The 27,993-nt window shown below is 43.7% G+C and overlaps 1 protein-coding gene across 2 annotated transcripts; it reads right to left on the bottom strand.

Moving 5' to 3' along the window:
- Positions 1-2,905: 2,905 nt before the first annotated feature.
- Positions 2,906-27,633, bottom strand: ALDH8A1 (aldehyde dehydrogenase 8 family member A1). 2 transcript variants are annotated; one of them, XM_061428044.1, is made up of 7 exons: positions 27,435-27,632; positions 22,614-22,761; positions 19,588-19,743; positions 17,836-17,985; positions 12,660-12,916; positions 10,540-10,701; positions 2,906-4,193 (listed from the first exon to the last, which is right to left on the bottom strand). In XM_061428044.1, the coding sequence occupies exons 1-7, from the start codon at positions 27,570-27,572 to the stop codon at positions 3,741-3,743; spliced, it is 1,464 nt and encodes a 487-aa protein (XP_061284028.1). In that variant the 5' UTR covers positions 27,573-27,632; the 3' UTR covers positions 2,906-3,740. The 2 variants fall into 2 exon arrangements, with proteins under 2 accessions (XP_061284028.1, XP_061284029.1); XM_061428045.1 differs by lacking the exon at positions 10,540-10,701 and having other exon boundaries at positions 27,435-27,633.
- Positions 27,634-27,993: the final 360 nt, after the last annotated feature.

A 27,993-nucleotide genomic window follows, 5' to 3' on the forward strand; every position in this document is an offset into this window, starting at 1 on the left:
ACTTTCTGCCATAAGGGTGGTGTCATCTGCATATCTGAGGTTATTGATATTTCTCCTGGCAATCTTGATTCCAGCTTGTGTTTCTTCCAGTCCAGTGTTTCTCATGATGTACTCTGCATAGAAGTTAAATAAACAGGGTGACAATATACAGCCTTGACGAACTCCTTTTCCTATTTGGAACCAGTCTGTTGTTCCATGTCCAGTTCTAACTGTTGCTTCCTGACCTGCATACAAATTTCTCAAGAGGCAGATCAGGTGGTCTGGTATTCCCATCTCTTTCAGAATTTTCCACAGTTTATTGTGATCCACACAGTCAAAGGCTTTGGCATAGTCAAGAAAGCAGAAATAGATGTTTTTCTGCAACTCTCTTGCTTTTTCTATGATCCAGCGGATGTTGGCAATTTGATCTCTGGTTCCTCTGCCTTTTCTAAAACCAGCTTGAACATCTGGAAGTTCACGGTTCACATATTGCTGAAGCCTGGCTTGGAGAATTTTGAGCATTACTTTACTAGTATGTGAGATGAGTGCAATTGTGCGGTAGTTTGAGCATTCTTTGGCATTGCCTTTCTTTGGGATTGGAATGAAAACTGACCTTTTCCAGTCCTGTGGCCACTGCTGAGTTTTCCAAATTTGCTGGCATATTGAGTGCAACCCTTTCACAGCATCATCTTTCAGGATTTGGAATAGCTCAACTGGAATTCCATCACTTCCACTAGCTTTGTTTGTAGTGATGCTTTCTAAGGCCCACTTGACTTCACATTCCAGGATGTCTGGCTCTAGGTGAATGATCACACCATCGTGATTATCTGGGTCATGAAGATCTTTTTTGTACAGTTCTTCTGTGTATTCTTGCCATCTCTTCTTAATATCTTCTGCTTCTGTTAGGTCCATACCATTTCTGTCCTTTATCGAGCTCATCTTTGCATGAAATGTTCCTTTGGTGTCTTTGATTTTCTTGAAGAGATCCCTAGTCTTTCCCATTCTGTTGTTTTCCTCTATTTCTTTGCATTGATCGCTGAAGAAGGCTTTCTTATCTCTTCTTGCTATTCTTTGGAACTCTGCATTCAGATGTTTATATCTTTCCTTTTCTCCTTTGCTTTTCGCTTCTCTTCTTTTCACAGCTATTTGTAAGGCCTCCCCAGACAGCCATTTTGCTCTTTTGCATTTCTTTTCTATGGGAATGATCTTGATCCCTGTCTCCTGTACAGTGTCATGAACCTCATTCCATAGTTCATCAGGCACTCTATCTATCAGATCTAGGCCCTTAAATCTATTTCTCACTTCCACTATATAATCATAAGGGATTTGACTTAGGTCATACCTGAATGGTCTAGTGGTTTTCCCTACTTTCTTCAATTTAAGTCTGAATTTGGCAATAAGGAGTTCATGGTCTGAGCCACAGTCAGCTCCTGGTCTTGTTTTTGCTGACTGTATAGAGCTTCTCCATCTTTGGCTGCAAAGAATATAATCAATCTGATTTCGGTGTTGACCATCTGGTGATGTCCATGTATAGAGTCTTCTCTTGTGTTGTTGGAAGAGGGTGTTTGTTTGTTATGACCAGTGCATTTTCAGTGCATTTTCTTGGCAAAATTCTATCAGTCTTTGCCCTGCTTCATTCTGTATTCCAAGGCCAAATTTGCCTGTTACTCCTGGTGTTTCTTGACTTCCTACTTTTGCATTCCAGTCCCCTATAATGAAAAGGACATCTTTTTTGGGTGAGTTCTAAAATGTCTTGTAGGTCTTCATAGGACCGTTCAACTTCAGCTTTTTCAGCGTTACTGGTTGGGGCATAGACTTGGATTACTGTGATATTGAATGGTTTGCCTTGGAAACGAACAGAGATCATTCTGTCGTTTTTGAGATTGCATCCAAGTACTGCATTTCGGACTCTTTTGTTGACCATTATGGCCACTCCATTTCTTCTGAGGGATTCCTGTCCGCAGTAGTAGATATAATCACATGACCTCAAAGGGACTTATAATTTTCAGCATTTGTAAACAAGCCAACATATGCTAAATCCTACACAAAATGACAAAGATTATTCTGTACACCTGCCCCAATCCCCCATACATTATGCAACCAATACACTAGGGCCCCAGGAAGACCTCGTTCTATCTTGTGACTCATTCTGGGCACCCTCTGTGCACAGCCAGGCACTGGACTGTGACTCTGAGACTTCAGAGGGGAGGAATGTCTGCCGTGACCTGTGGCAACTCCCGTCCCATCAGGAAGAGAGAGAGGTGAATAGATAGTCTTGGTCAGTGTGGGAAGAAGCATACCAGAACTTGGGAAAGGGCTGGCTGCATAGTTTGGGTTGCATGGCTGAGTGGAGTAAGGCAGGAGAGAGGAGGGAGAGGCAAAGCAGGAGGGAGACACAGAGGGGATACCCAACATTATGTGTTCTACAAACCACTGAAGTGTGAAGTGTTAGTTGCTCAGTTGTGTTCAAGTCCTTGTGACCCCATGAACTGTAGCCCACCAGGCTTCTCTGTCCATGCAATTTCCCAGGCACGAATACTGGAGTGGGTTGCCATTTGCTTCTTTGGGGGTCTCCCAACCCAGGGATCAAACCCAAATTTCCTGCATTACAGGCAGATTCTTTACCATCTGAGCCACCAGGGAAGCTCTAAGGACTTCATTTTTCTGAAATATCCAAGGCAAGCATGAAATGGCCAGAGATCATAGGGTATGGCGTCTGAGAGCCCTGGATTCAAGTTCTTCCTTTCCCCACATCATTTGTGGGACCCCAAATGTGCTACTTAATGTCTGTAAATCTCAGATTTCTCCTCTGAACATTGTGAGATTCAGGAAAAAAGAGCTAAGAATATCACTAATACTTGGTAAAAAGTCTACGCTCCTAAGAGGATGAAGATAAGAATAAAGGACAATTCATGAAGAAGGTGACTGCTTGCTAAAATTAACATTTATTGTTTCCTTTAAGACTAGTAAAGTTTTTAAACTTTTTATTTTATACTAGAGTATAGTTAACAATTCTGTGATAGCTATAGGTAGACAGCAAAGAGACTCAGCCATACAGTATTCGAAAATTTTAAGTCTCCTGAGATACATACACTTTGAATTGGAATTGATTAGACTCCATAGTAGGAAAATATCAAACTCCTTGTTCTGAGTTTCTTCCAAAAGTAGTCATTACTTCATTTTTCTTTGTCCTCATAAAGATATATTTAGTAGGACCTACCATATACAGTTACTCTGACAAATCATACATAAATTACATCATCAACATGCAAAGCACCCTTGCATAATGAGGTACAGTCGATTACTAATGAGCCATGCCAGTGGCTGATGGATGGAGAGACCATTTCTGCAGACTCCCCAAAGTTAGAGATTATGGTGATGTGTTTCTCTTTGGCTTTGTAGATTTTTTTTTTTTTTACCATATACTTGCAAATGAAAAAAAGAAACTAATTATCTGTGAATTTTTAAGAATTGAATCAAAATGATGAAAAAATACAATAAAAACACAGCCTAGGAGGAGCCCAATGTTTCTGTGGCTTCCTTTGCATGCCTTCCTACTCAGAGATCTCTTCTTTGACCCCTCACTGAAAAGAGCAAGCATCTTTTCACCAGTCGGTAAAAATACTGAGTACAGAGGATAAGCTATAGAGAGAATCTTCTGCTGAGTCAAGACTTGGCTGAAATTTATTCAGGGATTTCTTTTCACCACACTGGACGACAGATTCTCTGCAGCCAGGCATCAGCTTCTGTACTGGCCGAGGTCAGTGTTTAACAGTGATGGTTTTGACTTCAGTGAAGAATTCGTAGGAGTCTTTGGCTCCTTCTCTGCCCACCCCAGAACTCTTCATCCCCCCGAAAGGTAGGTTCAGCTCTCTAATAAGCCAGCAGTTGGTCCAGACCAAGCCTGACTGTAACTTCTTGGCCACCCGGTGGACACGCCCCACATTGCCTGACCACACGGTAGCAGCCAGTCCATATTTAACATTGTTGGCTCTTTGAATCACTTCCTCTTCACTATCAAAGGGGACGACACACGTCACTGGACCAAATATCTCTTCCTTCATGCAGCAGGACTCATCCTTAACATCTGTTATCACCGTGGGAAGCATGAAGTACCCTGCCTGATTCCTGGGGGGAAGGTTCAACTTATCCACTCCCTCACCACACAGAATTTGGGCCCCTTCCATACGAGCTTTCTTGATGTAACTTCTGACCTGGGCAGAGAAAAAACATAGTAACAACTTATCATTTGTCTTCACATAGCACAGAGAAAATTCAATATTTTTCAAGCACCTAGGAAAGACATATTGGAGTAGGAAATGGCAACCCACTCCAGTATTCTTGTTGGAGAATCCCATGGATGAAGGAGCCTGGCAGGCTAGAGTCCATGGCGGGGCAAAGAGTCGGACACAACTGAGCATGCACACACAGGAAAGACATATAAGGTTATTCCCCCCATAACATCTAAGGTTGATTGTATTTTCACTCAGCTGCTAAGCCTGAAGGCAGACATGCTGTAACCATCATCTGGCCAGTCAGCCCTCACAGGTAAGAAAAGGAGAGTTGTTTATTTAAAGTCTAAGAGCCAGGCATGTGGATAAGTGCTTTTAACACATTCTCACATAATTCTCTCAAAACTCTATTAGCTACATATTACTGTTCTCTATTTGCTGATGACATAAGTGAATCTCCGAAAGGGTACATAGTTCATATGGCTGATAAACAATAAAGATAGAATTCTCTTTCTCCTGCTCTCTTGCCCCTATTGAAGCAGCACACTCACATTAATTAAAAGATGCCAAGAGGCAGCGTTCTGTGTGAACAGGGTGTGTGCAGGTGAGTCTCCAGAGGCCCGGCTGGATGCAGAGCCAGGACTTTCAGCAGCCATTCAAACAGTGCAAGAAGCGCTCTGCCTTCAGATGATCGTGTCTAAGCAAAATTACCCAATTCTCTCTTCGAAGCTTTTAGGATAATAAAATGTGAAGGGAAGTGTCGGTTTTCAAATTGTGAATTCATCTAATTTAGCATATAAGGTGACTCACACGAAACTGAACTTCTTTTCTAGAGAAAATATCCCCAGATGACACAATGATATCTACACTCCTAACAACCTTGTGACTGATAAAGGTGATACAAAATGGAATGAACTATTCCTCTAAGACCTTTCCTTGAGAGGAGAGAGCAGAGAATCGTCAGCACTTGGTAATTTTGGACATAAAAGTCAAAGCCTGGAGGTTGGAAGAGCGGGCTTAGGAGTCCAGTAGAGCTCTGATCTCAGGTCCTTACCAGCTGAGGGATTCAAATGCTCTAGGCCTCGGTTTCCTTGTCAGAAAAATGGGATTGACTGTGCCACCTCTTTCATAGGTTCTTGCAAAGACTAAATAAGATAATATATGTAAAGTCCTTAGCGTGACACCTGACACATAGCAAAACTTCTGAGGGTCAGATGCTGCTGCTCGTGTTGATGGTGATGATGACAGTATAATGCATAACCTGACATTCGCAAGCTGTGAGACTTGAAGGATGTCCCCTACTCTGTATGCCAGTTTTCTTAACTGACAAAGGAGGACATGAAGCTGGGTTTGGGGGAGAATGATGTATATGTATGACTGAGTCCCTTCACTGTTCACCTGAAACTGTCACAACGTTGCTAATTGGCTATACCTCAATACAAAATGTTTTTGGTTAAAAAAAAATAATAAAAGAGTGGACCTTAGTTAGACCCAAAGCTTGGCCTTACTGGGGGATAAACCCATGAACTTCCTCTGTGCTTCCTCCAGACTCACTGTCAACATCCAGCATTCTCTCTCTCCAGTTACTTATATCTTTGGTAGACTGGCCTAGAGCCAGATTCTCCAGACAGTCATGTAGGTGAGGATTCCAGAGAGTAAAAAAAAAAAACAAAAAACAAAAACAAAAGGCAACCCTGTGAAAGAGACAAGGGAGACATTTCTGCATCCCCTGAGGATAACATCACCTGCCGTTCCCGTGCCTCCCCTGCCGTCACCAGGAACCTGGGACTCCACGCCTGCACCCAGGAGCCCTTTGCCGTTACAGAGCATCTGTCACACGATCCAGTTGGCTTCTTCTGTCACCGCATCTCCATCTGTTGTGACAATCCCACAGAAGTAGGATGGACACAAAGACCCCCTGGCTAAGTTGGTTTGGAGATGTCAGAGACCCACTGCAGAAGAGGAGGGTCGGAACGCCAAGATGGCAGCCAGCCTCTCCTTGACACGCAGCCCCACAGCTTCCTGGTGAAAGGTGAGGAAACACGACCACCAGTGGAGCGTGTCTGCTGCCTCCTTGATCCCAGACTAAGGTTTGGCAGACTGAACTGAGAAGAATCGCAGCCTGAAAAAGACACATATGTGCTTCCCGAGCTGTTTCCACTGGCTCCCTCTCAATGGGCAGAGACGCACAGGGTCCACTCACAAGACTTAAGCTGGCAAAGCCCCCCTCCAGGGGCTCATGGGGTGAGAGACCCAGAGGGTAAAGCTGCGACTCCTGGCATCCAGGCACACATGCTCTGGGCGGAGTAGTGAGGATGGCAGGTGTCCAGGGACCCTCTGAACCTCAGCAGGATGGTTCTGAGACTTTCAGTGTGTGTTGGGGTGACTACGAGCCAAGCTGAGAGATCTGCGCATGGAACCACAAAACAAGGGGAACCCCACAGCTACCTGCACTTCTGTGTGCATTAGAATAATGGAAATACCATCTGTACTGTTCTTCCCTAAAATACAAAAATAAATGGCTGATGATAAATACTATTTTTAAGTTCTTAACTGTGAAAAAAATTTTTTAACACTGCAACATCTTCTAGTAGAACCTCAGAACTTTTTGAGGTGTGTGTGTGTGTGTGTGCAGTCACTCAGTCATGTCCGATTCTTTGCAACCCCATGAGGTACCCTCTTTTCAAGATGGATGTTTTAAAAGGGCAGTGTGTTTGAGCTTAGCACAACCAGACTTTAAGTGGCCTCCTCTTGACTGTCTTGTCATCATGAGGCATCATCTAAAGGGCACCACAGGGTCAAGACTCTGAAGCTGGGGAAAACTGAGGGCAGGAGGAGAAGGGGGAAACGGGATGAGATGGTTGGATGGCATCACTGACTCAATGGACATGAGTTTGAGCAAACTCCAGGAGATGGTGGAGGACAGGGAAGCCTGGCGTGCTGCAGTCCATGAGGTTGCAAAGAGTCGGACACATGACTGAGTGACTGAACAGCACAACAACAGGGTCAGAAGCTGGCTTTGTTTACTCTTCTCCTCTGAATGGAACTAGGGCTCAGTAGACAAAGGTCCTGTTGCCCACGTGGGGTAGAGTAGCTCACACAGCCTGAGGCTGCTTGTTGTTGGAGAGCAGAGGAGAGCCTGTGGTGGAGTTCAGGAGGGTGCAGGGGGGTGGGGGGCTAAAGAGAGGACGGGACCCTTTGAGCCAGGAGGAATATGCTGAGCATCACAAATATTGCATTAACGCTTCCAGGACCTACAATACGGGAAACCCAGCAAGTCTGTATTTGGTCTGAGTTCACGATATAGGGCAAAAGGGAGAAATAATCAGAATATGACCAAGAAAAGTCGTAACTACCGATAGGAGTCTGTAAATGGTGTCGGTTTCTCTCACACACAAAAGACAGTTGTGTGTGTGTGCATGCATGCGTGCACATGCACACACATAGAGGGGCTACACATCATTCAACTGCTACAGGAAAGTCAAATACTTTGATTTGCTTCACTGACATACCTCCCCTCACTGGAGAACTTAATGATATGACAGTGCCTAGGACAGAAAAACAGTTTCTCTGCTGCGTTGATGAAGAGAGCTTTGAGTCTCCGGCGAGTTGGTGAACTGCACAGGGGACCTTAGATGGTCCCGTGGCCTGAGCTTCCCTGGTGGCTCAGACAGTAAAGAGTCCACCTGCAATGTGGAAGACCTGGGTTCGATCTCCAGGTTGGGAAGATCCCCTGGAGGAGGGCATGGCAACCCACTCTAGTATACCTGCCTGGAGAATCCCATGGACAGAGGAACCTGGTGGCTACCTCCTGGTGGTCCATGGAGGTGCAAAGAGTCAGACACGACTGAGCGACTAAACACAGACAGCACATCAGTTCAGTTCAGTTCAGTCACTCAGTTGTGTCCAACCCTTTGCGACCCCATGAACTGCAGCATGCCAGGCCTCCCTGTCCATCACCAACTCCCAGAGCTTACTCAAACTCATGTCCATTGAGTCAGTGATACCATCCAGCCATCTCATCCTCTGTCATCCCCTTCTCCTCCCACCTTCAATCATTCCCAGAATCAGGGTCTTTTCAAATGAGTCAGTTCTTCACAGCAGATGGCCAAAGTATTGGAATTTCAGCTTCAACATCAGTCCTTCCAATGAATATTCAGGACTGACTTCCTTTAGGATGAACGGGTTGGATCTCCTTGCAGTCCAAGGGACTCTCAAGAGTCTTCTCCAACACCACAGTTCAAAAGCATCGATTCTTCAGTGCTCAGCTTTCTTGATAGTCCAACTCTCACATCCATACATGACTACTGAAAAAACCAAAGCTTTGACTAGATGGACCTTTGTTGGCAAAGTAATGTCTCTGCTTTTTAATATGCTGTTGAGGTGGTCATAACTTCTTTTCCAAGGAGCAAGCGTCTTTTAATTTCACTTGGCCTGAGCTTAATGAAAGATGCTCCTGGAAAGGTAACTTTTCTCCACAGGAAGCATTCGGAAAGAGGCAAAAGTTATTTTTCGCCACTTATTTGCATGCGTGGGTTTACAGCATGGATCCCTGAATTCAGAACAGTCAGATGAGAGAGAACCAGGGAGCCTCTTACACCAGGTGACACCTTGCTTCACAAGATGGGAACATCCACAGCTGTGGGTCCCCCAGGGGCACTCTGGGAACTGCTACCTATGTGCCTGCAATTATGCAGGTGAATCTGACTGGAGAAAGACACAGCCATGCTGGCTCGCCTCACTTTAAATCAATGACCATATGCTTTGTTAGTGTGACCACAAGTGATCACAGCTCCAGGGGGAGCCCTTGGAGCTGCCCCGCTGACAATACTGTCACTTCAAGTCCATTTCTCTCTCTCCTGATCGCCTTGAAGACTATCTCAGAACTTTTCCTCCTCCTTGAAACCTTCAACACCATCTCCCCTCCTCACTTTGCTTCCTATTTTACTGAGAAAAGAAAAGAAATAAGAAGAGACTGGGAAGACTGATGCTACATGTTCCTACCTGTGGGAATCTGTGCTTCACAGTATAGTGAAAGTCAAAGTTCAAATGTAGCAAGTCTGCTGAATCTACGTAAAGGCTCTGTCCCTCACTGGTTAACCCATGGGGGCGTACTACCATTACCCTTGCTTGGTCTTAGTTACCATAGCTCAAAATGAGATCTTTTAACTCCAAAATTCTATAACATATTGTGGGAGTTTTATCAGGAAATGAAAATGATCTTAAAGACCCAAATTCCACAAAGCACCCGAGAACACCTTCTTCAATGGCTTTTCCCACGAAGACCCCACAAGTCACCCCACCAGCTAAAGTCCACATTGTTCAGACTGGATGCGCACTTCCAGAACCCGTGTTTGCTATCACCCAGAGGCAGAACCTCACTGCCTGAGAACTGACTGGGAACATTTACCTGTGGAAATCCCTGCCACCCTCAGCCCACAACACTCTCGTCAGCTGACCTTTATGCTTTGAAATTTGCTTTCCTCACTCTGACTGGCTCTGTGGAAGCCAGACTCCATGCTGACTTCCCAAGTTTATTTACGTCATGTAGGTGCTGCTTTAACTTGATTACATTTGTGTATCTATCTTTAACATATTCAGACTTGGGACCCGGAGACAATTTCTCACAGATCATAATTTTTAACAAAAGAATAGGGCAGTAATTTAACAGTATTTCAAAGATGGTGCTATGCCTTGGCACTGAATTTCTCTCCCCATAAGAATTCTTTCTGGACTCACAGATTTAAGAGGACAAATTTACGGTTGCCAAGGGAAGGATCAGGGAAAGGGAGAGCTAGGGAGTTTGGGATGGGCATGTACACTCTGCTGTATTTAAAATGGATAATCATCAAGGACCTGCTGTATAGATGGCCAACTCTCTGTGGCTACCCCAGGGACTATAGCCTGCTAGGCTTCTCTGTCCATGGGATTTTTCAGGGAAGAATACTGTAACGGGTTGCCAATTTCTCCTCCAGGGGATCTTCCTGATCCAGGGATCAAACCTGGGTCTCCCGCATTGCAGGCAGATTCCTTACCATCTGAACCACCAGGGAAACCCCGCATAGTACATGGAACATGGGTATATTTAAAATGGAAAACTAACAAGGCCCTTCTGTATAGCACAGGGAACTCTGCTCAATGTCATATGGCAGCCTGGATGGGAATGCGTTTGGGGGAGAATGATACATGTATATGTATGGCTGAGTCACTTTGCAGTTCACCTGAAACTGTCACAACATTGTCAAGTGACTACACCCCAATACAAAATTTAAAAAAAAAATTTTTTTTAAGAATTCTTTCTGAAACTTACACAGAGGGTTTTACTTACTTTCTCCAGATGAGCTTTACTGATCAGAGCGCCCATGTCAGCCGATGGATCAGAAGGAATACCAACTTTCCACATTCTGGCCGCCTCTACAAACCTCTTTAAAAATTCACTATAGATGCTCCTCTGGACAAAGATTCTGCTGGTACAGAGGCAGATTTCACCCTGCCAAGAATGACTCATGAAGACAAGGACAAGACAGGGGGCTCCACTGCATGGACAGATCGCCCCGCACTCCTGAGTGCCTGTCACATATCCGGCACTGGTCTAGACAATAGGGAACAGCAGTCAACAAGACAAAGTCCCAACGTCTGGAATACATTGTCTTGTGGGAAGACAGGCAATAACGCAATAATGCTCAATAAATAACACAACTTCAGGCCATGACCAAAACAATACAAGAAAACTAAGCTGAGGATAAGAGTAGAAACTCGTGGGGAGGGAGAACTTTTACTCCCTTTTATTAAAGGGAGTCCTGCATGACGCTAGTGAACAGGAAATGTTTGAATTGACCCTTGACTGATGTGAAGGAGCCAGATGGATAGAGGTACAGAATTCTCAGCAGTAAGTGAGAAATGAGCTTGGAGTGTGTGAGGAAAGCGAGGAAGGTGAATGGGGCTGAAGGGGGTGGGGGAGTGGAGAAAGGAATGGGGGTCAGAGCAACATAGAGACAAAGGCAGGAGGTGAGGAGCGAGGCAACATCATGCAGAATCTTATAGGTTCACAGGCTCACAAGGAGCTTGCATTTTATCCCCAGTATCATGAAAGGATCATGGACAGCTTTAAGCAGCAAGAAGATGTGGTCAAGATTTACATTTTTAAATGATCATTCTGGCAGCTGTGTGGAGAATAGAATTGGAGAGAATGAGAGTGGGTTAGGAGAGCTTTTCAGACACCCGGTAAGGGGAGGTACCTTGGACCAGGTGGAATCAACAGAGATGAGAGACGTAAAAGGAATCCACTGAGGTCAACAGATTCTTAAAGGGGCAAGGGGACTCCAAAAGGGTAAAGAAACTGGCAAAGGTGCTCCCAAGAAGATTCCGGATATACCTTAAAGATAGAACCAATAGGACCTACTGGTGGATAAGTGAGGTGGAAGGAAAAGAGCAGGTTAGAACAAGGATGAGTCCCAGATTTTTGGCCCAAGCACACAGTGGATGGTAGTCTTTTCTTCAGAAAGGAAAACACGAGGCAGGGAGAGCAGACATGGTGCAGGGAAAGGAGGGAAATCATAAGTTCTGCTTTGTTCAGGTGAAGTTTCAGATGATACTGGACATCCAAACAGAGACACTGGGTGTTCCCGGGAGAGGCACTAAAAGGTTTCTGAGTGAACAGCCATCCTTACTATTATTTGAGCATAACATGTAATAGTTTACAAACCACACTGTGGACTTGTCAACATTGTGTATATATGATTGCACCTGTACACATAAACATATATTTTCATCACATTGATATTGGATCTTCACAATTCTTCCAATGATCAGGAAATACAAAGTTGCTTGAGGCTCCTCCATGATTTTAAGGTAAGAAACTCACTTGAGACTGATTCAAATATTTATTTCTAAGTGTGTGAATGCATTTGAGGTGCTTTTGGGTGAGGGCAGAGAATAAGCTTTCCAAGAGATAGGACTCTTGGACAGCGAGAAAAGACTGGGAAAAGTATAAACAGAGGAATGGAGAAGCTAGAAAGCAATCATTTGGCCCATGGCTGGTCCCCCATAAAAGTTCTGAGGGCAAGAGGAGAAGAGGGTGACAGAGGATGAGAGGGTCGGAGGGCATCACCTACTCAATGGACGTGAGTTTGAGCAAACTCCAGGAGAGAGTAAAGGACAGGGAAGTCCATGGGGTCACAAAGAGTGGGACCTGACTGAGCAACTGAACAACTGGAGAAGAAGAGCTCGCTAAACAGGAGCTGTGATGCCACAATGCCACCACGTGAAATAAGACTGAAGAGATAGTCAAAAGAGTAACACAGTGTAACCATTCTCCTCTCACTGAAATAGCCCTGCATTGACCTACGCACCCTGGTTTTCATTGTGATACAACAGATGCTGTTTGACAAGCCTGCTGAGTTAAAAAACAAGCGAAAAAACAAAGGGGGAGAAAAACAGAGGACATACCTGGTTGGCAAAGCTGGACCTGACAGTTGTCGGAATGCACTCGGCCAGGTTGGCATCTTCAAAGATGACGGCAGGATTCTTGCCCCCCAGCTCCAGCGAGAGCTTCTTGCAGTGGGGGGCGCTCAACTGCGTGATGCGCTCGGCGGTGGGCTGGCTCCCAGTGAAGGAGATGAGGGGCACCTCTGGGTGGGACACCAGGGCCTCGCCTACCCTGGGCCCCGTTCCAAACACAATATTTACCACACCTGGGGGAACACCTGGATGGGAAGCAGTACCGGTTACAGCCATTCTTCTCAGCGTGTCAAGGGCTTCAGGTTACACAGAGATTCTCCTTCACAGTGTTTGTTTGTTTGTTTGGGGGGTGGTGTTTTGGGGTTTTCTTGGCAAAATGATTGCTGTCAATGTTGTGTTCATTTCTGTAGCTTGAATGGGGGTGAGAAGGGATGTTAATGGTTGTCTCTAGTCAATAGCAAAACAGAGACGACAGCATCATCTCTGCCTGTATTATGCCCCAGGTGGAATTTCTCTGGGTGCTTTGCCCTAGAAAATGCAGGGTTAAATGTCCTACGTAATTCATTCCAGAGTATTGACTAAGCCTCAGGGGCTGAGGATGCAGAGATACCCTCAGGCAGGTCAGGCCCTGTGAGAGAGGACAGCAAAGGTTAAGTTCAGGGAGCATCCACACTGCAGAAGCCAGAGAAGAGAGCAGCTACCTCCCTAGGAGAGAGACGGAGGGTCCCCCGGGGAAGGTGACTTTTGAGATGAAGGTCCTGTTCCCCATGATCTGGATGCACCATCACCCTCTAAGACTGAGTGTCCAAGAACACCCCCACGTAGGTGCTCCAGGCTTTTCTGTTACAAAAACTTACTGCCCTATACCTGCACGTATTCACTGTGTTTTATGGATTTACCTGTTCACTACACATCCACCACCAGAAGGGGCACCAGCCAAGAGCAGACACGGGTCTGTGTTTTGCCCTCTGTTGTATCCCTTGTGCCATGGCCTACTTTGCCAGATAGAATGAATACTCAATTTAAAAACAATCTTTTTTTGGCCATGCTGTCGGTATATGGGATCTTAGCTCCCCAAACAGGGATCGAACTTGGCACCCACTACATTTGAAATGCAGGGCCTTAACCACCAGACCGCCAGGGAAATCCCTAGAAAAATATTTTTAATGCATCACATTTAAAACAGATCAATGAGAAAAGAAGATATAATGCTACTTATATATGTTATTAAAATAATTTTACTAATAATAAAAATAAAAATGTAAAGAGATAATACCAGTAAATGCTCACATTTATTGGGTGCTCACTGTGAATCAACTGTAACTATAAGTGGGTTACACCCTTTAGATCTCCCAATAGCTCCGCATGGTACATCATATTAATATCCTCACATCACTCATGAGACTACTGAGGCAAAGTGAGGTTAAATAAGAGCTTCCGAAGCGGTGCTGGTTGTAAAGAACCCACCTGCCAATGCAGGAGACGTAAGAGACCCAGGTTTAATCCCAGGGTTAAATAACAACCAATAGAAGTCAAAACTAGGTGTTGGTTAGTAAGTAACTATTAAGTCAATGAATGCATGAATGTGTACAGTATCCAATTCAGAAAAGGTTCTTGATTTCGGGAAGATTTAAGTGTTGAGAAAAAAAAATCTATGTGCATTCGATTGTGTCCAGGAAACTCTTAGGGTTTGCCTGGAGGTAGCTGAGTATATTCCCTGTGTTTGCAGGTTTGAACAACAGGAGATGCAGAAATGCTCTTTTGTAAGGTAACTACTCTCTCGCTCCTATCATCATTCCCTTGCTCTGACTTACACATACTCTCTTGGATTAAAATCATCTCTTCAAGAACATGCTCTTAAGGTATACATGATAAGTTCTCACTGATGATCCATGACCATCAAGAACCCCTTCCCACAGAGCACAGCCTTCACCATATCACCTTGAGGCCCTATCCAGATGAGCCCCTAAAGAGACAGGGATCTGGCAGAGTCTCCCTCTAATGGCCCCACCTCCGCATTCAGCCTGCATACTTCTTTGAAATCCAGCTCAAGTGTATCCTGGCTCACAGACACCATATGAGAGCAGCTGGGCCATGGGTTGGGCCAAAGAGGAGGTTTGAGGGAGAGGTCCTGCCAGCTGATGATAGGGGAAAACAAGGACAAAGTTTCCCGTCATTCACGTTCTCATGAGTCCTGCATCTCCATCACTAGCGAGCTTGTGGATATTTGCCCGGTATTCAGATGGAGAGTTGAGAGCCAGAGAATGTGGACTGTTGGACTTTGTGAATCCTGAAGGCAAAAAAAAATGGCTCAAATCACTTCTAATGCTTATTTTAGCATTTTTTTAAAAGGGTGAGAAAAAACAGAAATACCACATATTTATCATTACAGGAAAATGAGCTCATTTCAGCAGGCAGAGTGCCTTCTACTCAACGGAATTTACATTTTGATTACATTTCCTTGAACTCCAATGCTAATAAATTGAGTTATGTATCTAGTGGCTTGTATTTCTCAAAACCATTTTGCCATTTGATCCAGACATTAATGAAATTTTTCTAGAGACATTCACCCTTTACCCTTAAGAGATTCTGGTTATAAGAGAGGAAAGACAGTTTAATTGGCAAATAACAATTCACTAAAACTCAGTGTAGGTGGCTAAGAGACAGCGAAGCGAAGGGAGGCCTGCCAGTGCCAGGATATGGCTGGATGGTGATAAGGAAAATTTTAAGCTTAAATAGAGCAGAACAAAAATTAATAGGAAGGGCCAGAAATCTACCACCAGTGGCCACTTCAAGAATAAGGGCAAACATTTGGTGCACCCAAGATAAAAACAAATATTCTAAGATTTGCAAAGAGGTATTCATGGGGTACTTCAAAACATCTTAAATGATTTTTTATTTCAAAGGAAGTTCATCTTCCAAGTCTGTTTGAACACTCAGGACTAGAGGAGCTAGATCTTGCAATATCCAGACTGTATTAGCAGGTGGTTTTAGCTTTCTTACACAGTTGGAAGTTTCTCTTAGAGTGCTCTAAACAGAATTAAGTAGATGAGATTGACACCCCTATCCCAGTGGAGAAACTGAGGGCTCATATCAGGTGTGATTGGATCATCACACTCTCAGTGTTTGTTAGAGGAGGAGAGTTTGGCAAAACCAGCCCAGAGTGGGAGGGAGGGAAGGACCATCTTGGTATAACAGGTTTATTTACCCATAGGAATAAGAGTGCAGTGCTGCGCAAATAAATGGAAACATTAAACTCTCATGCAGACTGGGTTCTGGGTTATTTGAAAGGGGAGGGTGGTTAGACAAGAACAATCCTCATAGATCAAGACGTAGCTGATTTTAGGACAGGGAGGTGTCTAGGATGTGGCCCTGTGGTCCCTCCCCACCTCCTCATGCATCCTCCCAACACAGGATGAAGCAGAGCAGAGGCCCCCCTTTTGTCTCACACCAAAGAACCAGCAGGCAAGAGACAGGGAAGAAACCCCTTGGACCTTTGCAGATACTAGAGACTCAGTTTTGCAAAGAAAGGGATAGAACACGGTCACCTTTGTAAGGAAAGGATGACACATTCTGGGATGCAAAGAAAGTAAGGATGTCCGCTTCATCCTTACCAGTTTGGTAAGGATGTTTCCAGAGGTCCAGAGCAGCCATTGACGTCAACCCCGAGACCTAGCCTGGGTAACCTCTTTCCTCCATAGGATACGAGGGAAATAAACCAGGGTCACAAGGCCCCATGTGCTTCCCTAAACAAGCGCCACTTAACTTGTCATCTATACCCTGGAGTAAGGAACTGGCTCAGCTATGCTGGAAGCCAACATGTATGTTTTTGCTTTGAGAGAAAAGGTGTTTAGGAGAGAGAGACAGGCTTTCAGCAACCGCCCCCTCTTTGGTCGTGAATGAGCGGGGAAGCACCTTCTCTGGGGGCTGGAAGGAAGCGAGCACAGCAGAGACTGACAGGGCCCGAAAGACAGCCTGTTCCCTCAGCCCACCTGCGGGTCATTCCAACCCAGAGACATGAGCTCAGGGCCTCACAGTGAGGGGCTTCCTTGTGGGTTACAAGCTAAAGCCTCCTGCCTGTGACCTTCCAACCCTGGCACGGTGTCGGCTCAACACTCTGGAATGAAGCCAGGAACACACGTGGCCATTAAACCATCAGCAAGAGAAAGACAAGGAGCCACAGTGCATCATCATCCACACGGCAGTGGGTTCCCGTGCAGGGAAAACTAAGGGGTGTCTATTCAATTGTCTTGAAAATGGGCTATTTGTCTCAGGCATTCTGTTCCTATGCAAATCAGAGTGGTATCTAGTAATATTTTCTTTTCATCAAGATCCACTCGTGGTGCCAATGCAGGATTTAAATTGATGATTGGAGACACTGTCTGGGGAAGGCTGGTGTCGGATTTGGTCAGGCTCTTGTAGCCAGCCTCTGTGCCGCTGTCCTTTGCTCTGGCTGCTGTCCGTGGAGCCCCGCAGGGAGGACTGTCCGACAGCAGTGCGTTCTGGGCAAGGTTAAAGGAAGCAGTGGGAGCAAAGCCCGTGGATCTGCTCAGAAGAGTGTATTTCTCAGAAAAGGTTAAAGAAGACAAATAACCAAAGATGTCCCTGGGATCTGCCAAGCAGATTTCTATTCAAAATAACTTTTCAGATGTCAGTGGCCCCAGACATGGAGAACAAATGTATGGACACCAAGAGGGGAAAGGGAGGGTGGGATAAATTAGGAGATTGGGATTGACATATATACACTCAGTCACGTCTGACTCTTTGTGACCCCGTGGACTGAAGCCTGCCAGGCTCCTCGGTCCATGGGGATTCTCCAGGTACAAAAAATGGAAAGTGTTGCCATTTCCTTCTCCAGTATATACACTACTATGTATAAAACAGATAATAATGAAAACCTCAGCACAAGGAGCTCTACTCAATGCTCTGTGGTGACCTAAGTGGGAAGAAACTCTAAAAAAGAGGACATGTATGTATATGCACATCTGATTCACTTTTCTGTACAGTAGAAACTAACATAACATTGTAAAGCAACTATACTCCAATAAAAATTTTTTTTCATTATTTTAAAAATGTCAGTGACCCTACAGTGGCTGAAGCCTACAAAACATACATCTCCAAAGCCAGTCATGTGCCTCTCCTCTGACACCCTAACACTGATTACCTGCTTTCTCCAGGAGTCTGCACATCATCCACGCAGTCACGGAAGTCAGCTCGCTGGGCTTAGCTATCACTGTGTTGCCAGCAGCGATCGCTGGCGCGATCTTCCAGGTCAGCAGATAGAGGGGCAGATTCCAGGGACTGATCAGAGCAGCTAACAGAGGAGAACAGAAGCATTGCCAGCAATGACATACCCTTCAAAGCAGATGGGCCAGACATGCTTTACTAATGAAAACTCCTTCGTGCTACACCAAATGTCAGATTGCTCTTCCAAAATCGCAATCGTTTGTGGAAATTCAATGTTTCAAAAAATTCCACAAAGAATCTCCAATCTTTTGCAGAATTTCTGTAGAATTTCAGAGAAATAAGTCTAAAATATATTACAAGCAGCCATACCTTTAAAACTATAGTCAATACAGCTTACTCTTTTCTTGATGACTTTCAATTATATTTATGAATAAGAACAGTATAAGTACCAGGGCTAAAATGCTGTCACCTCTCCCTAAACAGTCTCAGAATGTGATCAGTTTTGAGGTTTGTAGACTGATCTTTGCACTGTCTCAACAATCTTTTTTATCTTTAAATGGTCTAGGCGCTGTTTCTTCTAAATTTTTCCACCTGTTTTTCTAATTAGCTGTGGATTGAGACATAAGATCTTAAATCGTTCACATTTGTAATAAATAAGAGCAAATAGGTTCTGAGATGTGAAATCCATTTTAGCTAACCCAGGGAATTTTTTAATAAATAAATTATCTCTAGGTTCTCACCTGTATCCTAATCAGATAGGTTTGCTGGCTAAGTAACATCTATAACATTTAGAATGTGTCTTCATGTAAGAAGCCATCCAGATTTCAGACCACAAAACGCATAAAAATAAAACCCATGTTATGAATAAGTAAATGGAGTCACTTTATTTTATACTCTACCCTCAAACCTGAGCTATGAAAGTAAATATGCTTTATATATTATTAAATTTCCCACTGAAAAATCTGCTCTTCAGGGAGTTAAGAGAATATTTTTGCAGCATAGTGTGTTAGTATACTTCTTGGAGACTAAAGTTTTGTTATACTGCCTTGAAAATGTTATTTCTGAAGGGTTCAGATATCAAAGTGGCAAAATGTCCATTTTCTTTTCTTTAACATCTTCCTTTATCCTATCATAAAATGGAACTAGTATAACAGTTAATGGTTTTTTCTCAGAGGAAACAATGACATCTAGTGGACATCTTTAGTCATTGCATATATTTCTGAAATGCAGGAACCACAGAAATAAGTATCAATAGATAAGACAGTCAAGGCTTATTTATCACAGTACCAGGCACTGTTCTAAGTGCTCTACATCTGTTAATTTATATAATTCACATACAACATATATAGACAAAATTAAACTATTCTCCCAATTTCCAGATAACAATACTGAAGCACACAAAAGTGACGTTTACCCCACTGTGATCTTAACCACACTACTTTCCTGAAAGTTTTTTTTTTTTTCTTAATTACAAGGAACAAAACATCCTGGTTTGTGAATTTATTCTCAGTGTCATTCCTTTCCCTGTGATTCCTCAAGAACAATGTAGGGATAAGTAGGGAATTTGACACAAACAAAATAAACTAGATTTAGATTTTTAAGGTCAATTAAATTTCAGATAAAGCAGAAGTTTCTTTGTTTAAAGTCTGTTCCCTTAGATCACTTCTACAGGGCTGACCAAGCATCTCTACGTGCCACTGTGGCCCAGCTGTCATTGCACGGCACCTACCGATGCCCACGGGGGCCCGCACTGTGTAGTGCAGACAGCCCAGGTGGTCCATCTGTGTGCATTCAGACGTGTGGTGCAGGATGGAGGAGGCGAAGAACCGGAAGTTGTGCACAGCCCGGGGAATGTCCATGGTTCTCGCCAGGGTTATGGTTTTCCCTGTAAGAAGTTAACAGCAGAAGGCACTGTCAGCGTACTTCACCTTGAACTTCGAGGGGACGCTACCGCACACTAATCCCAGCTCCCTCTGAAGCAGCTTCTACTCCTTCCAGCCTGGGATGGGTATTGCTTGATTACAGAGAGTGTTGATCATGGTTTAATAAGACTTTGAAATAATTAGATGTGAGATTATAAGATGAAGTAGAAGTGGTTAGAATTGAGTCAAATAAGCTTTGCTTATTAGAATGAACGATTCATAGCTATCATCATTCCAGATGCTACCGCTTCACCCGAACCACCTCTTTCAATTCAGAATCACCAAGCTTTGGACATGCTGCAGAGGGGATGGAATAATGGGTGTTAAGACAGCTGTGTTTGCACATCACCAAAAAACATGTGATGATATTAATTAACTCCTCAGCACACAGTGGAGCCATTAAGATGAGCATGTGGCAGAACGCTGATAGGAACCAGCAGAGGATGCTGTGTGGGCCTTGCTCACTGTCACGGGCCCCCCGCACTTCCTAGACACACACTTACCCGAACTGTACCTAAGTTATCTTTAGTGATGCTGGGAGACTCTGCCATGTCAGGAAGCATTTTCTACTTAAAGGTTTGGGGTCAAGATGCTTTCTAACTTTAGGCCCCTTTACAGCACACATATGCATATACACATATGTACATACATACATACAGGGCTTCTCAGATGGCACTAGTGGTAAAGAACCTGCTTGCCAATGCAGGAGACTTTAAGAGACGCACGTTCGATCCCTGGGCTGGGAAGATCCCCTGGAGGAGGGCACAGCAACCTACTCCAGTATTCATGCATGGAGAATCCCACGGACGGAGGAGTCTTGTGGGCTATGGTCTATAGGGTTGCAGAGTCGAACACAACTGAAGCAACTTAGCAGCAGCAGCAGCAGCAGACATATCATATATATACATACACGTATATCCTAACCATCTTTACAGAGATTTGCAGACGTTTACTCCATTACGATGACTTCTGGGAAGCAGTTTTAAAAATTGGGAAATTGTGTCGGGAGTGGAACAGTGACTGACATATTGGAAATTTTTCTACATTACTTGACTATGTGCCCTTCAAATTATCTTTGCTTTTAGGAAACAAACTTGGGTTACCAAAGGGAAAAGGAGGGGAAAGAGATAAATTAGGAGGTTGGATAACATATACACACTACTATATATAAAACAGATCACCAACAAAGCCCTACTGTAGAGCACAGGGGACTATACTCAATATCTTGTAATAACCTATAAAGGGAAAGAATCTGAAAAAGAATATATATATATATGCACACACACAGAGAGAGACTCTTGAGAGTCCCTTGGACTGCAAGGAGATCAAACCAGTCAATCCTAAAGGAAATCAGTCCTGAATATTCACTGGAAGGACGGATGCTGAGGCTGAAGCTCCAGTACTTTTGCCACATGATGCAAAGAGTCGACTCTTTAGAAAGGACCCTGATACTGGGAAAGATTAAATACAGGAGAAGGGGATCACAGAGAAGGAGATGGTCGGATGGCATCACCAACTCAATGGATATGAGTTTTGAGCAAGCTCCGGGAGATGGTGAAGGACAGGGAAGTCTGGCATGCTGCAGTTCATGGGGTCGCAAGGAGTCAGACATGACTGAGCAGCTGAACAACTAATACACACACACACACACACATACATATACATAGGCTTCCCTGGTGGCTCAGAAGGTAGAGTCTGCCTGCAATGGGTTCCATCCCTGGTTCAGGAAGATCCCCTGGTTCGGGAAGAGGGCATGGCAACCTACTCCAGTATTCTGGAGTGAAGAATTTCATGGACAGAGGAGCATGGCAGGCAACAGTCCATGGGGTTGCAAAGAGTCAGACATGACTGAGCAACCAACACACACACACACACACATAAGACAGTTTGAAGAGCAGTCACACTTTTATATGAATGTGTATATAGACGTATATAACTGAATCACTGTGCTGTACACCTGGAACCAACACAAAATTTTAAATCAACTACACTTCAACTTTTGTTTGTTTTGTTTGCTTTTAGCTTTTTATTTTACATTGGAGTAAAGCCGAGTGATGATGCTGTGACAGTTTCAGGTGCACAGCAGAGCAATTCAGACCGTACATACACATGTACCCATTCTCCTCCAAACTCCCCTCTCATCCAGGCTGCAACATAACATTGAGCAGAGTTCCCTGTGCTACACAGTAGGTCCTTGTTGGTTATCCATTATCCTTGTTGGTTATCCATTATAAGTGCAACTATACTTCCATTTAAAAAAATATAATAAAAAACAAATGAATAATGCAGTAAAAAAAAAAAGAGACAAAAATTTTTTTTTTTTTTTGGTTTGAAACTCTCTACTTAGAACTGGTGGAGGGCTGCACTCTCAGCCTTCTTGTTCTACCTCTTTCCCCAAATCCATGCCCTTTGCTATAACATCTTTGTAGTTCCTTCTACCAACAGTGTGTTTATTTCCCTGCCTCTTGAACTTGGGTTCAGCCTTGACTTGCTCTGACCATCAGAATGAGGCAGAAGTGGGCCAATTGCAAGCCTCAGCCTTCAGAGGCTTGCAATTGAAGCCTTGGCTGGTCGGGCTTTCCAAGCTTTACCGCTGCCAAGAGAAGCACTGGGTGGGCGGGCCTGATGGGCCCACAAGGGGTCACGTGATGGAAGAGTCCTGAGTTCTATTCATATGATTAAGAGGCAAGAGATCAATTGACAACTTGGAAGGAGGGTGTGAATGGCCAGCATCTGAGTAAGCGCATTTCCATACAGGACAGGGCACTAAACTTGGCTCCACTAGAGAGGGGGCAGGAGAAAGAGGGAAGAAGCTGACACAGACCCCTCTCACCTTGGTCCTTGGACTCAGCCTGGGCCAGCTCCTCCAGGGACTGTTCCAGCAAGTCCGCCAGCCGCTGCAGCACCTGTGAGCGCTCCTGGGGGCTCCGGGAGGACCAGCCCGGAAAAGCTGCTCTGGCAGCCTCCACCGCGGCTTCGACCTTGCAGGAGCAAACAGAAAAGGGTCACCTTACCCTGTTGCTCTTGTGGAACAGAAGCTAATAGCTTCTAGTAGTCACGTACAGATGTGAGAGTTGGATCCTAAAGAAGGCTGAGTGCCAAAGAATTGATGCTTTCAAATTGTGGTGCTGGAGAAGACTCTTAAGAGCCCCCTGGACAACAAGGAGATCAAACCAGTCAAAAGGAAATCAACCCTGAATATTCATTGGAGAAGGCTGAGTGCCAAAGAATTGATGCTTTCAAATTGTGGTGCTGGAGAAGACTCTTAAGAGCCCCCTGGACAACAAGGAGATCAAACCAGTCAAAAGGAAATCAACCCTGAATATTCATTGGAAGGATTGATGTTTAAGCTCCAATACTTTGGCCACCTGATGCGAAGAGCTGATTCATTGGAAAAGATCCTGATACTGGGAAAGATTGAGGGCAGGAGGAGAAGGGGATGACAGAGAAGAAGATGGTTGGATGGCATTACCAACTCAATGGACATGAGTTTGAGAAAGCTCCAGGAGATAGTGAAGGACAGGGAAGCCTGGCATGGTGCAGTTCATGGGTCACAAAGAGTTAAACATGTCTGAGCAACTGAACAACCACTCGAGGGTAGATGCGTCCAGAATCCAGGTCTGTATTTATCTCACTTTTTTTCTGCCTAGTTCCAAATATTTGACACTCTTCAGTGTTGAGTGCCCATGAAGCATTGTTTACTTAACCAGCAAAGCAGGGCACCACAAAAAAACCCCCAAATTCTCCATTTCAATCAAGTTATCCAGAATGTGGTAATAATCGAAAGAAGCTATTTCAATAGCTGGTATATGTTTTCAGTAATTTCAAAATACCGAAGTTTTTGAATATCATATGAGAGAGGAATCTTAAGGGTGTACTGAGTCCCTAAACTCTTAAAGAAGTTTTGACATACTTGATAAGTCTAAAAGTTTGAAATCACATCCCAGACTGTCATTCTGACTTGGAATGACTTGTCATATTAGTTATGTATTGACTATTTTTTATACATAAAGGAAGGTGCTAAATGCTTTGCACAAATTATTTCATTAAACCCCCTTTAAAGTTCTGTAACATGAGTATTGTTAAGCCCATTTTACAGATGAACAAACTGAAGCACAGAGAGCTCAAGTAACTTGCCAGAGGTCACACAGCTAATAAGTGGCAGAATCAGGATGTAAACCCAGGTCTTTGTAGTTTCCAAGACCACAGCTGGCCTGCTATGGCATAACCACAGTCCCTGCCTCTGCCTGGCTCCACCCAGTGGAAGGGTCCTCTGTTGGAGAAGAATTTGAACAGATGGCTTGGGGACCAGGTTTTAGAGTTAAATCCAAAGCAAACAATGAATGGGAAGATATAAGCAAGGCCAGTTCATGCAGGCGAAATGAATCATCAGGGCATCTTCTGCCCCTTCAGGGCTTCCCTGGTGGCTCAGTCAGTAAAAAGTCCACCTGCAATGCAGGAGACCATTTGTGATGCAAAAGATCTGAGTTCGATCCCTGGGTCTGGAAGATTCCCTAGAGAAGGAAATGGCAACCCACTCCAGTATTCTTGCCTGGAGAATTCCATGGACAGAGGTGCCTGGCAGGCCATAGTCCATGGGGTCACACGAGTTGGACACAACTAAGCAACTAAACCCCTGCTGCCTTTCTCCTCTCTTAAAACTGATTGAGGGATCATTATACAACTTGTGACTGTTGTTATCATTCACATTTTGCTTCCCTGGGTTTTTGTTCCAATCCTATGTATGTTATAAATGCAAGTTGATTTCTGTAAAATTTTCAAAAATGATGCATCATGAAATTCTGAGTGAAGAAAAGTTTTTTAGTGAATTTTATACAGCTACTTTGTCTGACTGTCTCAGAAGATGACAGTTCTTCAGAATATAGTTCTGATTCAGACGATGTAAATATCAGGCCAAGAAAAAGACAAATATCCCTGTGATCCAACATTCACTCACCTAACAAATCACCAACCACAGGCACTGTATGTGCTCAGTCGTGTCCGACTCTTTGCAACCCTGTGGACTGTATCCCACCAGGCTCCTCTGTCCATGGGGTGTTCCAGCAAGAATACTGGAGTGGGTTGCCATGTCCTACTCCAGGGGATCTTCCTGACTCAGGGTTTGAACCTGTGTCTCTTGCCTTTTCTGCATTGCCAGGTGAATTCTTAACCACTGAGTCGCCTGGGAAGCCCACAGCCATAGGCATTAGGTTCTGTAAAAATCCCTGGTCAATAATGTGTTAAGAAATATCTAAGCCATGCCCTTTCCAGAGACGGCAAATCCAGAGGCTGCGTCTCACTCCTCTCCTCTCTCACCTGCATAGCACTTTTAATCACTCACATTTTCTTCCACCATGGGACCCAATCTCAGTCTCAGAATCTTTTCCCACAGTCTTCCAGCCAAGCATCTTTCTTGCCATTTCCTTCTCCAGGGTATCTTCCCGACCCAGAGACCAAACCCACATCTCTTGCATTGGAAGGCCCCTTCTTTACCACTGAGCCACCAGGGAAGCCGTTCTTGCATCACATGATGTGACAATTCAGTTGCCCTCTCACTCCAAATCTGATCTACACACCTTCCTGTTTTCTTTACGTAAACAAGGTCACTTTCAGATAAGCTAAAGGTATAAAAAATGATTCTCATCTTAATTATAAATTTCTGGGAATTGGGTAGTTTCACCTCAAAAACCAAATCTCAAATCTCCACCAGGAGCTGTAGCCTCAGGGACACCTTACTGCCAGCCAACAAGAGGAAAGTCAGTGTCAAATCTGGTCTTCCTCCAATTGTCCATGTAAAACTCTGATCTTTTCAAAAAGCAGAAAATTCAAGTCCAGTCATATTTTCTAAGTTGTCTTCGGTCACACGTCCTATGTCTATTTAATATAGAGCACGTATTAATCCACGATATACAATAATAACAGCAAAAGCTACTTGGAAAGCTTTTACCGATGCTAGACACAAAGGGCTCTACATATGTCAGTCTGTTTAATCTTCAGAACAACACTGAAGATGTTATTATTATCCCCATTTTATAGATAAAGAGACTGAGGCACAGGGAGGTTCAGCTCTAAATTCAGACCATACATAGTAAGTGGTGCTGCCGATCTTTGAAGCCAGGCAGTCGAACCCCAATCTGTGCTTATGACTGCAACACTACAGTGCAAAAGCTATGAAAGTGTGTGCCTGCGTGTGTGTACGTGTGATCACTGATATAAGCACGCTGTCACCCATAAAATAAGGATGATGATAGAGTCTCATTTACAGGTGTTACAATGCTGATCTGGGATGATTTTTGCTCCATGGCTTAGTGAATGCCCGGCACAAGGCAGATGCTGAAAGACCACGAGCCCTGTCGGCAGCATCGCAGCACTTTTTGTGAATGACTTTTGGGGGACACTGGGCTTGTAACCTGCATGACAACCATATTCTTCAAGCCAGAAAAACATGAGATTTGTGGGATCAGATGCAATGTTTGCAAGCTAGATTACTGGGAAATCCAAAATATACATTCCTCTACCGGCAGGTGTACTGATCCCTCTCTCTCATCTGAAAAGGCTGAGTCATTAGCTGCAGAAAAGATTTCACCTGAATTTGATGTACTTGTCATTTTTAACTTTATTTCAGAAAGGACTCAGACAGGGAGAACTGGAAAACACAAAGCTGGATTTTCCGCATGTAACCCCTGGTCATTTGAAACAGATAAAACTGTGGGTTACAGTTTAACCAACAAACTAGTCAATATTTGCAAACTTTAATCCAGAAGTCTAAAGGTTTTTTTTTTTTAATACAAAACAGATTTACAATATTATTAACTTAGAGAAAAAAAAATCTTAACCCTTTTTTTAAAAAATGCCTTGCATAGACTACTTATTTGCTAATATATATATAAAGACTACATTTATCTTTTAAATAATCTAGTTCTTTGTGCTTTACAAAGTAAATTAAAATCTATTGGGCTTTAGATGAGTCTACATTCATCAGCCACATTTATCACCTCAAATATACTTATTTTCTCAGTGCAATAAGATACTAATCAAATATATCTTAAATATCTTACAAAACTCTTGAATAATATTAACCCTACATCACTGAAAAAAAGTTTTAATGTGTGTGTGTTTCCTTTGAGTAAGAAAAAGTAATGTTAAATTTAAATCCAAAAATATGTAGGAATTTGATTTTGCATTTCATCGTTCAAATGATCGGTTTTTACTTTATTAGATAATTTTAAGACATGAAGAATTATTAGAGGATAAGTAATCCCTGGGTTTAAAATTTTTGTTTACTTTAGTGAAGTAACAGGTTTTCTGGAAATCCATGAATACAGTGGCAAATTCAGGCAAACTTGATCAAGAAAGGGAACACTTAGTAATATGATAATTCTTACAAATACTACTTTTTACTAGCAGCCACTGAGGAATATCTGAGAGTTGTGGCTCCCTGTGAGGTTATCTAGCTTATTAGTCATTTCTGCATATGATCACCTGAGATTTGTTCCATACATCATATACACCCAACTACAAAATAAACCTTCTTAGAACTAAAAATCTTCCTTCGGCTAACATTTAGCCATCCCCTTTGCTCCTCGAAAATTAAGTACCATAAGTCACTGCCAGGCTAAGTAGATTTCAGTCTCCTCCCACTGAATGCACTCACCTCTTCTTTCCCACTGTTTGGCACATGGCAGTACACTTCCCCTGTGGAGGGATCATAGGAATCTAGGTATGAGCTACAAGGTAAAAATTTTCCACCTATGAAGTTTTCCAGCATCAAAAGACCTCCTCTTCCAGCCATAGTAAAGGATTCGCCTGCCCTTCCCCTTGGCTTTGCTGGATGAAGTTACCGCCCCCGACTCCAGGCTCCTGACTGAGTCTCCTCCTCACTTCCGGCCCCAGGGCCTCATCTGCCAATCACTGAAAGTGGGCGGCGACCTTACAGTCTGAGAGTATTTCAGTATCCAAGCTTTGAATGAAGAGTTCCCAAATATGTCACAGCTGACCAGGACATTATGACAAATGGATAATAAAAATATATTAAAGTAGCATCAGCTATGGGTTGATGATCCTTCAAAATGGCCAAAAAGCATCTGTCTATATCATGGTATTGGGTGCCAGACGGATAGTGCCAGGCCCTGAGGCAGGCTGTTTACACGAATTTACTCATTTGTTCCACACAAAAACCTATAGAAAGCAAATTTCCCCTCTTTTGTAGAAAA

This window comes from Bos javanicus, chromosome 9, assembly GCF_032452875.1.
Source record: "Bos javanicus breed banteng chromosome 9, ARS-OSU_banteng_1.0, whole genome shotgun sequence".
Taxonomy (NCBI): domain Eukaryota; kingdom Metazoa; phylum Chordata; class Mammalia; order Artiodactyla; family Bovidae; genus Bos; species Bos javanicus.

Bases quoted from the DNA above. Each gene is read 5' to 3' on its own strand.
- ALDH8A1 (XM_061428044.1), bottom strand. From the start codon at position 27,572: ATGGCTGGAAGAGGAGGTCTTTTGATGCTGGAAAACTTCATAGGTGGA. The intron at 22,762-27,434 runs GTGAGTGCATTC...TGCTCCTGCAAG, and splicing joins CAAACAGTGGGAAAGAAGAG to GTCGAAGCCGCGGTGGAGGC. The intron at 10,702-12,659 runs GTATGTCCTCTG...CATTCTTGGCAG, and splicing joins GGTCCAGCTTTGCCAACCAG to GGTGAAATCTGCCTCTGTAC.